Genomic DNA, 17,994 nt, shown 5'->3' with positions numbered 1-17,994 from the left:
AAACGTGTTCTTTTAACAGAAAAGCTCTGACTGGGGGTTTAATTATTAAAATCTGCCAACCGTAAGCATGAACGCTCGTAAAAAACAGTCAATGTGTTGTCGTCTCGTCTCCTTTATTTGACACAAACAAGTGGTTTTGGTTAAGTTTAAAAAATGTTTAAACACATTTCAGTCTCGTCTTTTTTCGTCAACGATATTGCATGTGTTGATATAGTCACAGTTATCGTTTAGTGACGTGGGTGTCGTCTCTCATCGTCTTGTCTTAGTCAGGGGAAAAAAGGTCGTCAACGAACATTTTTCGTCATAGTTTTCGTTAACGAAATTAATACTGTTACATACCTGTGTATGCCATATTCTTCGGGTTTCCGTACGGGGTTCCCGGTTGCACTGGGCTGTACACCGGGTTCATGGTGGAAGACAGCCTGTTCTTACTGAAAAACAGATAGACAGAGACAGCATATGAGTTACGCCAGTGTTGTTTTGACGGGTATGAACTTCTGCAACACTATTATCTGCCTAAACAAACCAAAATGATGATAAAACATAACACACACACACACACACACAAGCACAAGTCTCAAATTCTCTAGGCTCTACAGTCTCACCATACATAATTTTTCAGTGGTCTTTTTTTTACCTTTTTTGAAGAATTACATAAAAGGGCTTTTCACACTTGAAATAGTTAACCCTGGGTCATTCTAAACCCTGGGTAAATGGAATCCTGGGTTATCTTGCTTCACGTTTCACACTGTTAATAATATACCTGGAGTTGACAATTAATCGTGGGTATTCATAAGATGAAGTTTCACACTTTAAATTCCTAAACCTAGGGTTAACATACGTATTCGCATATTTGCTTTGTCAGTCTCACTGACTGGATGAACGCAGCATGTAACCTGTTTACATAAAGGCTATAGCATTGCCGACTGTAAGAATGAAATCGTCTCTTCTTTACACCAATTTCCGTGTGTTCTATAGTCATTTGACATTTTTCATATTCAAACCAGCAGCCATATCACCCTGTAGCCCAAGACTGGCTGCCCAGCTGAAGCTAAGCAGGGTTGAGCCAGGTCAGTACCTAGATGGGAGACTCCTGGAAAAACTAGGTTGCTGCTTGAAGAGGTGTTAGTGAGGCCAGAAGGGAGTGCTCACCCTGTGGTCTGTGTGGGTCCTAATGTCCCAGTAAAGTGATGGGGACCCTATACTGTCAAAGAGCCCAGTCCTTCGGATGAGATGTTAAACCGAGGTCATGACTCTCTGTGGTCCCATGGCACTTCTCGTAAAGAGTAGGGGTGTAACCCCGGTGTCCTGGCCATATTCCATCCAATGGCCCTTGCCAATCCCCATCCATTGAATTGGCTCTATTACTCTCTCTCCTCTCCACCTATAGCTGGTGTGTGGTGAGCCCACTGGCACCAGTGCCGTCGCAGGTGGGGTGCGAGGCCCTGTGCGAACTTGAAATGCGAGGCCCTGCTCTTTGATGTGGATGCTCAATTGCGCATGAATAACAGTCACACGGACGTAGCTGTTTTAGTTCTATTGCACGCATAATCTCGCTGCAATACGTTTTTATCAAGTAGAATAATACAGCATAATTATGCACTCTCAGCTATGACTTTTTGCTATTTATTTCAAAGGGAAAAAAATCAACTGTGCAACAACTTTACATCCGACACGCTTGGCGAAAGTTCTACCACTGGACCATTAAAATACACGTGGGTGAAGTAGGCGGATCTATGTATTTATTCACACGAAAATTCTCGAGCTGACTTGATGTAAAGCCACTCACTTTACATCAAGTCAGCTCGAGAATTTTCGTGTGAATAAATACATAGATCCGCCTACTTCACCCACGTGTATTTTAATGGTCCAGTGGTAGAACTTTCACCAAGCGTGTCAGAGGGTCTGGGTTCGAATCCGCACTCACATAGTTTTTTTTTTTTCTCGTATAGTTTTTTTCTCATCAAAACCGATTATGTTCATTAGTGGTTGTATATCAAGCAGGGACACGTTTGTGTGCATTATGTTTTGTGATTTCAACAGACCGAATAGAGTATCCGCAACGGATTGAAGCGCGCATCTGAGTGAAGACAGTGCGGCGTGTGCGCGAGCCACACGAGCGGCAGCGGCAACGAGCACTTTGATCCCTTGATTTAAAAAAAACATTTCAGCGCTAGATCGTCTCTTATTTAAAAAACGAACGAAATGAATGCTCTGCCAGTTAACTGGAGATGTTTTATTTATTTGTAGAATTGGTACATTCGTGCCGCGAGATGTTTTAAAAAGTGGTGGGGACAAAAAAAAAAAAACATTCCCCCCCCCCCCCAAAAAAAAAACAACAACAACAACAACAACAAAAAAAACAGCAGGATTGCAAGGCCCCCTAGTGGTGCGAGGCCCTGTGCGGTTGCACAGTTCGCACAGTCTATGCGACGGCTCTGACTGGCACCAATGTACTGTGGCTGCCGTCGCATCTTCCAAGTGGATGCTGCACACTGGTGGTGGTTGAGGAAACCCCAACATGATTGTAAAGTGCTTTGGGTACAGTAGTACAGTGTTTCCCAACCTTTTTTCAGTCAAGGCACCCTTTGAAAATTTAAAAAAATGTGTGGCACCCTACACTAGTGTTGTCACAATACTACTTTGATACTATACCCTGAAATGTATCAATTTTCAATACCACAGGGAAGAACTGGCGTACAGGCCTACTGTCATATAGATATTTTTAATATTATCACATTTTTTTTGTCCATCCATTTAAAGTCTATGAAATCATTAATTTCTTCTGAAGAGATCACTTTACATGATGACATATTTAATTAAGGCTTTTATTCATATATAAAAATTGCTCAATTACCATTGCAAATCTCACCTAAATGTTTGCTCACTCAGTGTATTTGTGTTTTTATATTGGGATAATTTTGTTATAATTGCACAAGATAGCTTGTTTTTAATATATTTTATGTAATAATTTCACAGTTAATCTCCAAATTAATGTAGAAACAACATAAAGACAGTATATTTCAAATAATTGTTTAATGGCATCTTTTTATGAATGAAGAGTTTTGATTCTGATGTCACTGCTGCACATGTGGATCCCACACGCGTCCCATTTTCTCACAACTCTTAACGTTCATTTAAGACTTTATTTAACTAATTTAAAGGGATAGTTCACCCAAAAATGAAAATTATGTCATCATTTACTCTCCCTCAAGTTGTTCCAAACCTGTATGACTTTCTTTCTTCTGCTGAACACAAAAGAAGATATTTTGAAGAAAGTCGGTAACCAAACGACTGATGGACCCCATTGACTTCCATAGTAGGAAAAAATAAATACTATGGATGTCAATGGGGACCAGCAACTGTTTAATTACCAACCTTCTTTAAAATATCTTGTTTTGTGTTTAGCAGAAGAAAGAAAGTCATACAGGTTTGGAACAACTTGAGGGAGAGTAAATGATGACAGAATTTTCATTTTTGGGTGAACTATCCATTTAAGACTGCTCATGAGGATACTCAAAGCGAAAGCGCGAAAGAGAAGTCGATTCTGGCGCGCATCGTTCTGTGCGTCTTGTGTGTCGTGTGTGTCAGCATCACAGACAGCACATTCTCTTTTGTATTTTCTCGCTTGCATGGTTTAAAAGCATTTGCATGAAGAAGAACGTGATTATATAAATGTAACGCTAGCCAAAGTATGACAGAAAAAAACGGATGCTGCTTTAATTGCGTTAAATATTTTTTACGCGTTAAACTGAAAAACATTAAATCGCACGCGTTACCGTTGACAGCAGCAAGAAGGCACAGCAGAAGGATGCCGCGGCACCCCGGTTGGGAAATGCTGCAGTAGTACATATGAAAGCACGTGGATATAAGGAGGAGGGTTTCTTAACCCTGGGTAAAAAGCGGTGCTAACCCTGCTTCTAAATTACAAGTGTGAAACGTTCCTTTACGTTCCTTTAAAAGTGGGATTAAGAATGACCGGGGATAAGCGCAGTGTGAGAAGACTTGGCTATTTTAAGACCACGTTTCAGGAGATGCTGTAATGTCAATCTTCGCATATGTTTGGCTGTGGCTTTTTACATGTTTCGGTTACTTTTGTAATGGTATTAGAGTTAATAGATTATTCTTTATATTTGAATGCCAATAAACAATATATTGGCCAATAAATCAAAATTTGTTTAAAATTTTTGAGAGCCTGAAAAAAAAAGTCTTACCATTAAATGCCATGTCCCAAGCACTAATCAAAACTATACAGTATATAATTTGAACCAGTGTAAGTTTTAAAATTAATTTTACACTCCTACGGCCAACTTTCTTTATTAAAGTTTTTTCATTTATTGTCTTACAAATAAATAAAATAATGCCTAAATAATGCAAACAAGTCATTGGACAACATTACTTGCGTATAAAGAATCAAAATGCATGGGCCATGGATAAATAAAATGAAATGGCCTCTGCACGGACAAAAAGGAAATTATTTTAATTAAACCATATCATTGATGAAAATAATACGAAAATAAAAAGTGGTAGTTATTATTAATAATGCATCAATGTTTTTGAAAAAGAAACATCTTAAATTAATATCACTTTTTTAAAAATAACAGCATTGCTTTTTGAGTTGCGTGTACTGAAGATGAAGAGCTGAATGAACAATGGAAAAATGAATCGTTTTGTTAGCGGGTTAACAACCAAACGCATCCTATATGAGATTAATCAGATATTTATACAACAGAATCATATTTCAACTTATATCTGCATAAAATGATGGAAATGCACAAGTGAACTTGAACTAAGTTATGTGCTAGTCAGAATGTGTAACTCTTGTTGTGGATGCACATGCGCTCTTCCCGTAACAACGTGCTGAAACATGGCAACTAAACCCAAAGAATTCACAATGATTTATTACAATAGTGTTCTCTTTATGTTATGCATATGACAGTCCTAATTGTAGTTATTAATGTTGTGCATTACTGTTTGATCTACGTGCACTGAATGATCATTGGTAAACTGAATCTCTTTACTACCGCGTTAACTTAAAGGTCCCATGGCATGGATTATTTTATTATTATTATTAATAAAAGGCATTTTTCCTAGCCTGATTTTAGCCTCTGATTTGAACGCTCTGTTTGAAGGGGCGTGCCTGCTGTGAGACTTCAGTGTAAACACTCACTGCTGAGATTGGCCAACATGCTTGCATATGAAATAGCTAGCATTACATGTGGAACTCTCTCGAAAACTTTTATTATTACAGCTATTATACATTTTTACTATTACAGCTATCGAGATTAATGAATCGTGAGAAGTTTTTTTAAGCATTTAGATCTATTCCCATCACATAAAAGGTTGCAGTGATGAGCATTGAGCAGATGACAGTCTGTTGATCGCGTGAATAAAGATCTTTTCATTGCAACGCAGTTTCTGTACTCTCACTAATGCTTTCACCAATGCAAGCTTGATGTAAATACAGTAAGAGCTTCGTTGTGCAGTGTAACAGCGTCATTGATATCATAACGAGTTTTGGCAAGTGTCCAGATAAACTCGCGCTGTGTGATTGACAGCTTGGGCGATTGGAAAGGGATTGTTCTTTGATCGCTTTCTGTATACATTTTAATCACAGTTTAAATAAGATTATTTTCATCCTACTAAGAGAAACGATGTGAAGTTGATATTTTAGTCACTGGCTTGATTTACTGATGCATAAACAGTATTGAATGATTTTGAGAGAAAGATTATCTGTCTGAACTTGAACAATTACACATCAGAAATTCACATAACTCACTGGTTTTTCAGAGGCTCGGATGAAGGAACTAATAAAGTGAAATTTTCATGCCATGGGATCTTTAACCAAATGCATAGTTCAGATGCAAAAGCCTCTAAGTGCCATCTGAAATTTTCTTCTAGAATGATCATTTTTATCAAGCTCGTATATTTAAATTCAGTAATTTCACTTAAATGGCAATGAAAATTACCTATTCATTGTCATTTAAGTGAAATTACTGAACTTAAATATACGAGCTTGATAAAAATGATCATTCTAGAAGAAAATTTCAGATGGCACTTAGAGGCTTTTGCATCTCTTCATATATATATACAGGGCCGTCGATAAGGGGGGATAAAGGGGAACGTTTTCTGGGGCCCAGCCGCTAGGGGGGGGCCCATGCAGTCCAGCTATAATTATGTTCATCCTAAATATAAGCAAAGGTTACCATATTTTATTTTGAACCAAAATGGCACCATTAATTGTTGAAAGTGAGAAAAAAAATGCATTTTATTTAATGTTGCTTGAGTAAAATGTAGCCTGTGTCATAATGAAACACCCCTTTCCTGAAAATGGTCTGAGCTATTTTTTGTTGTACTTAATATCGCGAGCGCGCGCGGGCGCCGTGAGCGTTGAGCGAGCAGCAGGTACGAGTAGTGAGTTGCCGTCGAAAAAGATGGATAAAGCAAAAAGGCGGGGGTTAAAAATAGAAAAAGAAAGAGGGAAAGGGAGATGGCATGTCAATTGATGCGACAGCAGCTAAATAAGTGCATGATGAAAGGCAACAGGTAGCCTATAATTTAAAGTGTGACGTCCAGGCATGTAGGCTACTGGCCATCGGGACTACCGGGAGATTCCCAGTGGGCCGACTTTATGGGCCGATGCATCTCATACTTTTTTTCTTTTTTGTCTTAACGGCCCATAAAACTCGTACATTTGTTTTGTTTTGTTTTGCTTAATCGGCGGCGCTGGGTTAGTGCCGGTGTAATGCATTGGTCAAAAAAGTCAGCGTTAGTTTTTTTCCTGAAACTCCGGCCCATGAAACACGTAGATCAGCGGGACATTGGTTCTTTTCTTGATGGTCACTGGGCTGGCCCAATCACATCTTTATTGTGAAGTATAGAAATATACTCTTTCAAGTATAGAAATTAAATTTATTTTTCAGTGCATTTGTTTTACTAGGCTATATATGGCTATTATATCATGGGATTAATATTATAACTATTATTATGTAGTAGTGTAATGTAGACAGACACTGTAACTGAAAGAGGTTTTAATTTTTAATTTGCACACTGAATATGGGTTGGAGTTTTTAATTTTGAACTCTCAAAGTGCACCAGATTGATGAATTTAACATTAAAAAGCACAAAATTTTCTTATGGGGGGCATGCCCCCCAACCCCCCTAGAGGTACAGAGGTCCACTCACCACAGCTTTACCAAAAATCCTGTAAGAAACACAGGTAATGCTATGGCAATGCAGGTTCTATATAATATATACATTTTTTGATTCATCACTGTGGAGTATACTTCAATTGTATTAATAAATTACATTTTTTTTTAACTTATTTCATCTATTAACTCTCACTCGTTCCTAATCACTCATTACATGGCACACGTATTTATTTATTTGCTGTTTTTTTGGGGGGGGGGGGGGGGGGGGCACAATTGTTGCTGCATACTCTTCTGACACTGGGTAGTTGCGCCTGAGTCTCTCTCAGTTAAATGTATGTGTTAATGTAGGAGAGAGAGAGAGCACATGCATGATATGAGTAGCCGATAGCAGATTGGGGGGGGGGGGGGGGGCATTCACTGGACCTTTTCAGGGGCCCAGTCATTTCTGTGGGCGGGCCTGTATATATATATTATGAGAGTGGGGAGTGCTTTCTTGATTCACACTAGAAAGACACTGGGGAAATAATTATTTGATCCCCTGCTGATTTTGTAAGTTCACCCACTGACAAAGAAATGAAGGGTCTAGAATTTTTATGGTAGGTTTATTTTAACGGATAGAGACAGAATATCAACCAAAAAAAAAACAGTAATTTCACTTAAATGGCAATGAAAATTACCTATTAATTGCCATTTAAAGGTACAATATGTAAGAATTTTGCATTAAAATATCCCATAATCTCAAGGCCAGTGTTATATATTTTGTTAAGTTGATTACTTACAATATCCCAAATGTTTCCAAATATTTTTAAATCGTGAGAAAATTGCGATTTTAACCAAGGAAACGGGGCGTTAGAGCAGAGGGGAGCTGGGAGTCGCCAGTCAATTGCGTCATATCCGCGTTACCCTCGGTTTCCGCTCGTACTGCGTGGAGTCCTGGACAAATGCGGAAGTTGTAGTTGTAGCGTCTATCAAGCAACAAACGTTAGCTTGTTTCTTGCAGTCGTCATGGAACACAATTATTCTTTACCGATCCAGCTGGTTCTGTCGTCAAAGCATGCTTAATTTTATATTTTCCAAATGTAGCATTCGGTAATAGTTATGTTTATGTAAGGGAAGTATTATTGCTTTAGGTTTGTGTTTAGTTTATTGACATTGTTTATCACGTCTGGTGTTTATGGCCATGTAAATAAATATAGCATGTGTTATACATAAAGATTAATCAGTATTTTGGCAAATGATGTGGGTATGTTCGAATGTACTTTTACAACAATTGTTTAGAACACGTAAAACTGCGCCGCGTTATCACAACAATGAATTCGACATACAGTAACATCTATGATAACCAATTTAGTATTAAACCTTACTTTTCTTGCGGTTAATTCATTTTAATAAAATAAAAGTGTGATGAGGTTCAAGAGTCAGGAAGGAAGAAGACAGGGGTCAGCGTGACTGGGACTCGTACTTTATTAAAATAAAGCAAAACAAACAAAAGTCGTGCACAACGCGCATTCACCATGGCAACCGCGACGGCACAAAAGAGTTCAAAAATGAGAGCTCGGATCCACCGGTTTTCTTTCTCTGCGTCCAATTTTCTCTTCAGTCTCTCTCTCGTTCCAGCGCGGCTTATAAGCGGTCTCTCCACGCGGATCACAGCAATAAGACACAGGTGTTCGTCATTTGCACTTGACCTACTTGTGTCCCGCTCGTCTCTTCTCTCTCCCATTACAGACCGCGCTGAACCACGCCCCCCTCGCCACAAAAAGCATGTCATTATAAAAATAGAACTTAGCCTCATCCATGAACATGATTTTTCGATTCCCGTCTGACTGATTTACATCCACGGTGGAGTTTAAAACGACAGTTCCCATCATTCCACGCTCCTTCACATCGTCATCAAGCTACGCCGTTGTTGTTGTTTGAAATGTAGCGCCCTCTAGCGGCAAAAAATTATTGCATATTGTACCTTTAGGTGAAATTACTGAACTTAAATATACGAGCATGATACAAATGATCATTCTATAAAAAATTTCAGATGGCACTTAGAGGCTTTTGCATCTGAACTCTTCATATATATATATATATATATATATATATATATATATATATATAAAATATTTTTTTATATATATATAACTCTTCTAATATATATATTAGAGGTGGGCATAGATTAATTTTTTTAATCTAGATTAATTTTGAAATTAATCTAGATTAATCTAGATTAAAATGGCCCATTTGAATTCTGCCGAAGGCATTCAGAATATGTGTGCTACCCAAATAATGACTATAAAAGTAAGTCTTTGAGAACGGGTTTCTCAAGCCAGGTGGCGCATTAGACCAGGGGCTCATCTCCTGTTTCCAAAATGCATCACAAACTGCTTGAGAAAGCTGTTCTACTCACTGTAAAAGGTTACTACTGTACTGTTACCGTCCGTAGGCAACATTAGGTAGGCCTATGTTATTATCAACTACTATAGGCTATCAATTAGGGATGGGCGATATGGCCTAAAATCTATATTGTGATACACATTGCAGCCTCTTGCGACAACGATATATATTATAATAAAACCCTTTCAGAACAGGTTACACAGACCCTGCTAAACAACTGCTAAATGTTTTTTTTTTTTTAAAGGGTGTATGTAGTTTTGAGAACATATATTGTGCAAAACTGTAAGTATACAACATAATTTTGCAGATAAATAAAATTTAAGTACACTAGCTGCAGAGACTTACAGTAGGTCTAATGTTTATTATGGCTTGGAGCTTATGAAACCCCAAATTTAAAATTAGAATATTGTTTAACTGATGTCTTTTCAGTTAAAAAGAAACACAACAACGATTCTTAAAATCGGGCGCAGACAGAGATTATGTGCTACACCACTAAGATATATTGGAATGGGAATAATACGCGCGCGCTGGTATTCAGTGATATCATGTTTCGTTTTGAATTTGAGGTGGTAGAACGGATTTCGTGTGTTAACTTACCGAACTGTTACCCCACACACTCTGTCTATAGTTTCCTGCTGCTCGTCGGACAGATTAAATCCGAACCAAGTCCAAATAATGGATGTTGCACCGATCTTTTTCACTAGCTTTCACTTTCAGCCGTGTTTGACGACGAATGACGACGAATATGCGTTGCAGCCGGGTTTACCTCGCGGCCGCGGGTAGATTGCGTCATCATAGCTCCCAACCCAACTTTGAGAATAGATTAACGGCGATATTTTTTTTAGCGCGCGATAAGAGTACCCACCACTAAAGATAATGGCCCACCACTAATATATATATATATATATATATATATATATATATATATATATATATATATATATATATATATATATATATATATATATATATATATATATATATATATATATATATATATATATATAAATAGTGAGGAAAATAAGTATTTGAACACCCTGCTATTTTGCAAGTTCTGCCACTTAGAAATCATAGAGGGGTCTGAAATTGTCATCGTAGGTGCATGTCCACTGTGAGACATAATCTAAAAAAAAAAATCCAGAAATCACAATGCATGATTTTGTAACTATTTATTTGTATGATGCAGCTGCAAATAAGTATTTGAACACCTGAGAAAATCAATGTTAATATTTGGTACAGTAGCCTTTGTTTGCAATTACAGAGGTCAAACGTTTCCTGTAGTTTTTCACCAGGTTTGCACACACTGCAGGAGGGATTTTGGCCCACTCCTCCACACAGATCTTCTCTAGATCAGTCAGGTTTCTGGGCTGTCGCTGAGAAACACGGAGTTTGAGCTCCCTCCAAAGATTCTCTATTGGGTTTAGGTCTGGAGACTGGCTAGGCCACGCCAGAACCTTGATATGCTTCTTACAGAGCCACTCCTTGGTTATCCTGGCTGTGTGCTTCGGGTCATTGTCATGTTGGAAGACCCAGCCTCGACCCATCTTCAATGCTCTAACTGAGGGAATGAGGTTGTTCCCCAAAATCTCGCAATACATGGCCCCGGTCATCCTCTCCTTAATACAGTGCAGTCGCCCTGTCCCATGTGCAGAAAAACACCCCCAAAGCATGATGCTACCACCCCCATGCTTCACAGTAGGGATGGTGTTCTTGGGATGGTACTCATCATTCTTCTTCCTCCAAACACTGTTAGTGGAATTATGACCAAAAAGTCTCATCTGACCACATGACTTTCTCCCATGACTCCTCTGGATCATCCAAATGGTCATTGGCAAACTTAAGACGGGCCTTGACATGTGCTGGTTTAAGCAGGGGAACCTTCCGTGCCATGCATGATTTCAAACCATGACATCTTAGTGTATTACCAACAGTAACCTTGGAAACGGTGGTCCCAGCTCTTTTCAGGTCATTGACCAGCTCCTCCCGTGTAGTTCTGGGCTGATTTCTCACCTTTCTAAGGATCATTGAGACCCCACGAGGTGAGATCTTGCATGGAGCCCCAGTCCGAGGGAGATTGACAGTCATGTTTAGCTTCTTCCATTTTCTAATGATTGCTCCAACAGTGGACCTTTTTTCACCAAGCTGCTTGGCAATTTCCCCGTAGCCCTTTCCAGCCTTGTGGAGGTGTACAATTTTGTCTCTAGTGTCTTTGGACAGCTCTTTGGTCTTGGCCATGTTAGTAGTTGGATTCTTACTGATTGTATGGGGTGGACAGGTGTCTTTATGCAGCTAACAACCTCAAACAGGTGCATCTAATTTAGGATAATAAATGGAGTGGAGGTGGACATTTTAAAGGCAGACTAACAGGTCTTTGAGGGTCAGAATTCTAGCTGATAGACAGGTGTTCAAATACTTATTTGCAGCTGTATCATACAAATAAATAGTTAAAAAATCATATATTGTGATTTCTGGATATTTTTTTTAGATTGTCTCTCACAGTGGACATGCACCTACGATGACAATTTCAGACCCCTCCATGATTTCCAAAATAGCAGTACTTATTTTCCTCACTGTATATATATATAGTGGGGAGTGCTTTCTTGATTCACACTAGAAAGACACTGGGGAAATAATTATTTGATCCCCTGCTGATTTTGTAAGTTCACCCACTGACAAAGAAATGAAGGGTCTATAATTTTTATGGTAGGTTTATTTTAACGGATAGAGACAGAATATCAAAAAAAAAAAAAAAAAAAAAAATCCAGAAAAAACATATTATACAAAGATTGTAAATTGATTAGCATTTGATCGTGTGAAATAAGTATTTGATCCCCTACCAACCAGCAAGAATTCTGCCTCCCACAGATTGGCTATGTGCCCATGTGGAACACAGATTAGTCCTGCCACTTTAAGAAAGTACTCCTAATGTCAGCTCATGTGTATAAAAGAAACCTGTCCACAGAATCTGTATCTTCCATTCCATCCTCTCCACCACTATGGGCAAGACCAAAGAGCTGTCAAATGTCAGGGACCAGATTGTAGACCTGCACAAGGCTGGAATGGGCTACAAGACCATCAGCAAGAAGCTTGGTGAGAAGGAGACAACTGTTGGTGCCATTATTCGGAAATGGAAGATATACAAAATAACCATTAAATCACCCTGGGTCTGGAGCTCCATGCAAGATCTCGCCTCATGGGGTACGGATGATTATGAGAAAGGTGAAGGATCAGCCCAGAACTACACGGGAGGAGCTTGTTAATGAACTCAAGGCAGTTGGGACCACAGTCACCAAGCAAACAATTGGTAACACACTATGCCGCAATGGATTGAAATCCTGCAGCACCCGCAAGGTCCCCCTGCTCAAGAAGGCTCATGGCCCGTCTGAAGTTTGCCAATGAACATCTAATGATTTAGAGAAGGCTTGGGAGGAAGTGCTGTGGTCAGATGAGACCCAAATAGAGTTATTTGGTATCAACTTAACTCGTCGTGTTTGGAGGAAGAGAAATGCTGACTATGACCCCAAGAACACCATCCCTACAGTCAAGCATGGAGGTGGAAACATTATGCTCTGGGGCTGTTACTCTTCTAAGGGTACAGGACGACTTCACCGTATTGAGGGGCTGATGGATGGGCCATGTACCGTAAAATCTTAAATGAGAACCTCCTTCCTTCAGCCAGAACACTGAAGATGGGTTGTGGATGGGACTTCCAGCATGACAATGACCCAAAACATACCTCTTAGGCAACAAAGGAGTGGCTCAATAAGAAGCATACTACGGTTTTGGATTGGCCTAGCCAGTCTCCAGACCTTAATCTTATAGAAAATCTGTGGAGGGAGCTGAAACTTAGAGTTGCAAAGGATTTAGAGAGGATCTGTAAAGAGGAATGGACCAAAATCCCTCCTGAGATGTGTGCAACAGAGAACCACTTTTCTAGGCGTGGTATGGGATTCGATCACTATGCAAGCACGTTTCTCTCTAGCATGGCTACCTCTAAGGCTCTAGTGTCAGGAATTTCACTTCAAGATGTTTGTGATGTGACAGGCTGGTCCTCACCACACACATTCATGAGGTTTAATCCTCCTAGACTTGGGCTCCACACCTGGGGCTCAGGTGCTCTCGTCCTAGTGCTTTCTTGATTCACACTAGAAAGACACTGGTCATTGTGGCGGCGTGGATATAGACGTTCCCACAGCGTCAATCGACGCAGCGCGACTTTCCTTGAAATGGAACACCTCTGTTCCGACTGCAACCTCGGTTCCCTGAAGAGGGAACGAGATGCTGCGTCACCCTGCCATACTTTCTGAATGCCTGTTAGCGACTTGCTTCATCCTATTAGAAGCTAGCGTTACACAGTATGGGCAGGGTTTATAGTTCCCTGGTTGATGACGTCACCCGCCTCTGACGTCGTCACACCATTGGACTGATTTCACTCATGCTTCATGACGCAATCACGCAGAGTGTTCCCACAGCGTCAATTGATGCAGCGTCTCGTTCCCTCTTCAGGGAACCGAGGTGATTTGCTGCTCAAGAAACATTTCTTATCAGTGTTTAAATGTTGTGCTGCTAAATATTTTTGTGAAAACTGTGATCATTTTTTTCAAGATTCTTTGAATAAAAAGCAAAAAAAATAACAAACAAAAAAAGTTTTGAACAGTAGCATGATTGATATAATTTTATCAATAATTAAATATGAATATTTTCTTGTTCAAGCCATTTCCATATTCTACGTCCTTTAAATATCTAATAACATTCAAAGATAAAGTGGTGGTCATACTACACGTTGTGTTGTGTTTACTTGTAGCCATCCAAAAACAGCAGACTGTATTTTACAAAAGTATATTTGAAAACCTTTGTCTTTCACTGTGCACTAAAGTTCACATTTGGTGAAACCATTAGTGCCACCAAATGTGCTACCATTAGCCCTAATTTTGCAACAAAACACGTTTAAAAGAAAACAAACTTTAAGAAGTGAAGCAGGATAGTAGATGGTAAATAAGAAAATTGACATTTGTTATCATTTATTATGTATCATGCAATTTATTATATATTGATAACAGAAGCCCTTGACTGTGACATCATATCCTTTAGCTCAAGTTCCTTGCAGGGTTTGAATTTTTTGCATCCTTAAAGTCTAAAGTGATGGATATTCACCAAGGCTTCAACTAGAACAAGAAACAAGTTTAAAAATGAGAAAAATGAGAAAAACAGCAGTAGGGGGACATTTCCATTGTAAAACTGAACTACTGATTGTCTGGGACGAGATTGAGGTTTATCTAATCCTTACGGCAAACTGGGTGTGAGTATGTGAGTGTATGAGTGTGTTACCCTCCCTTCATTGTGCATGTGTGTGCGTCTGATCTCACATGAACACTCGATGCCATTATCAGTCAGTCGGGGGGGAAAGACATGAATAGGGGAGGATTATGCGTCAGAACTTCCCCTCACACCACGGCCACACACGACGGAAATGGGAGAAGGCCGTGTGAGCATGGAGCTGTTAGCAGGTGTTCATATGTATCGTGGTGTTGTGTGTGTCACGAGCATGTGTGTGTGTGTGGGAGAGTGGATATGTCAGAGGGGAATGTGCCCATCAGAGCGAGAGGATGACACCCTCACAAACACAAGTATGAAAGATGACACCCTCATAAACACAAGTATGAAAGCTCAAAGGAGCTTGATGCAGCATTTAAATTATTCGAAAGATTTTATCAGCATGTAAAATGCATTAGAGACGTAAAAATAATTTGGCAAACTGCAGAAAAAAAATCGAATAGTCTTTTATAAAAGCAACAAGTCATGAGAGGTCACGCATTACAGTGATTTTACCATGTTCACCGCACATGCAGGTGCACTTGTTGTGCTTATCAAGATCCCTTTACTACTGTAAAGTCATTGTAACACATGGGGCCCTATTTTAACGATCTGAAACGCAAGTGTCAAGCGCAAAGCGCAAGTAACTTTGTGGGCGGGTCTTGGGCGCTGTTGCTATTTTCCCGGCGGGATAAATGACTCTTGCGCCCGGCGCAAATCTAAAAGGGGTTGGTCTGAAGTAGCTTCATTATTCATAGGTGTGGTTTGGGCGTAACGTGAAATAAACCAATCAGAGCGTCATCTCACATTCCCTTTAAGAGCAGACGCGCTTGTTCTATGGCGGATTCCTATTATAACGGCAAATTTGCCAGACGCGCGCCAGGAGCGGTTCACAGCCGAGGAGACCAACGTTCTCGTCAGGGCCGTAAAACACAGAGAAGTGACATTGGGGATGGAGAAACACACCCAAATTAACTTCGGTTAAACAGGCGTATGATAATTTGGGTTAATGTGTAAGCTAGATGTATGCTTTTATAATAAACTATCTATCTATCTATCTATCTATCTATCTATCTATCGTAATAATGTATGATTTGCAAAAATGAAAACTGCTGCTTCTGTGTAGATGAGAGAATCAATATGCGCGTTGTGCACACGCTACATTGATTATGGCCAAGCATGCGCCCTTAAAATAGCATAATGAACAACGCGCAACCGACTTTAAACTAGGTTTTTTCTGGTCAGTGGCGCAATTGTTTTATGGAACAGCAAAATAGCACCAGGGATTGTTTGCGCTGGAACACGCCTCCTTTTTTGTGCTGAGCCGCCCAGGGAGCGCAAGTTCATTCCCTAGTTTAGCGACGTGCTTCTGTGGAGGGAAAAGCGCGCTTTGCGCGGGTGCAAAATAGGAATGATACATGCGTCGGTGTACAAAGTCAATTGCGCTGGGTGCAAGATAGGGCCCATGGTCTCTCATGACTTGTGAGAAGGCTGAGAAGAATATTATATGTAACATTGCTAACATCGTTCTACATAGATAAATAGCACATTAAACCATAATATGCTGCCTTTAAATATATAAATAGTGGTGGTCAAGCACACAAATGACACTTGCCACAGCACACTGGGATTGTTTGACCGTTATTTGACTATGCCATAAAAAACAGCACGGAGACTTACCAAACATTTTAATAATTTATTGGTAAACTAGTGTTTTCTGAGTCAGTGTCGGCTGCAAAGGTGAAGTTGTGAATCTCCACAGCATAGTGGACGGGCACGCACAGAAATCATGAGAAATGCACGTATCGAATTTAAATCGGTTCATTTTAAAAGTAGACATTTCAATCTTCAGACATATAGAATATGTGAGGCAAGTATGCACTCGTATGAGCATGAGTTTTGTTTAATTTTTGTGACGTGCTCCAGAAGTTCACACGGATACCAAGACAGTAAAAAGTGCATCCTGTTTGTTTTCTTTATTTTACAGAAGCACAAGTTTTGTTGTTGTTGTGAGCGTACACATATAAAAGTAGACTAGTTTAGAATGATGAATTATTCCTATCTGTATGAACAAAAATGATGGAGCATTTTAAATTCTTTGAGTTCTTGGATTTGCACCAAATAATAGTGCACATTTATCTAGGTCAACATTAGAGCGAGGGACCACGTTAAGTTGCAAACGTTATGCTACTACTTGCGTGTTTCAAATGATAAGCCATATTTGAGATCGGTGAATGATAGGTGAACATATGGAATTCCTGGCCGACATACTATAGTTACCAAATGGACCAGAAGTGTTAAAGATCTGTCTGTCGCGGACTGCGTGACTTCGCCACTTCCTGTGGAAGTTTTATTCTTCTGCAACTAACTGAATAATTAAAATTTGGTTGACTAGGTGATTGCACACTAGTGCAGAGCAAGCATTTTCAATCCATTCAATCCATATATATATGTATGTATGCATGTATGTATGTATGTATGCATGTATGTATGTATATGTTAAATATTGTAGTTTGGATTCTTTCATTGTGATTATACTGGCTGGGTTCTCAAAAGTTTAGAAAATTGACAGCATGTCTTGGGGCATTCAGAAGAATGTTTTTTTTTTTTAAAGAAATTAATACTTTTATTCAGCAAAGATGGATTAAGTTGACCAAAAGTGATAGTAAAGACATTTTTAATGTTACAAAAGATTTTTATGTACAAATAAATGCTAATATTTTGAATTTTCTATTCATCAAAAATTCCTGAAAAAATGTATCACGATTTTCACAGAAATATTAAACAGCACAACTGTTTTCAACATTGATAATAATAAGAAATGTTTCTTGAGCAGCAAATCGGTATATTAGAATCATTTGAAGGACCATGTGTCATCCTTGTGTCATCACTGGATAATAATACTGGAGTAATTATGCTGTAATTATGCTGAATTTTCAGATTTGCATCACAGGAATATAAATATAAAAAAAATGGCCATTTTTCACAATCCAATCACTTAAACCAAACAAATAACAAAAAGATGTGCCTAAAATCCATCACATCATCAATATAAAAGTAAAAAGGGTTGTGAATGAAATGTCATGTTGTCTTTAAAGGGGTCATCGGATGCCCATTTTCCAAGTTCCAAGTTTGTAACATGCTT

The 17,994-nt window shown here is 39.2% G+C and overlaps 1 protein-coding gene across 3 annotated transcripts in view; it reads right to left on the bottom strand.

Moving 5' to 3' along the window:
* The window catches only part of fam168a (family with sequence similarity 168 member A), a 65,759-nt gene that overhangs the window by 21,355 nt on the left and 26,410 nt on the right, over positions 1 to 17,994 (bottom strand). For all 3 annotated transcript variants that reach the window (XM_079874749.1, XM_079874750.1, XM_079874751.1), the window contains one exon: positions 340 to 431. In XM_079874749.1, coding sequence (XP_079730875.1) covers positions 340 to 431 — 92 coding nt within the window. The remainder of the gene's footprint in view (positions 1 to 339; positions 432 to 17,994) is intronic.

The sequence above is a fragment of the Squalius cephalus genome (genome assembly GCF_949319135.1).
Source record: "Squalius cephalus genome assembly, chromosome: 6".
NCBI lineage: Eukaryota > Metazoa > Chordata > Actinopteri > Cypriniformes > Leuciscidae > Squalius > Squalius cephalus.
The sequence above is the reverse complement of the archived record's forward strand: the minus strand, read 5'-3'. Positions and strand labels throughout refer to the sequence as shown.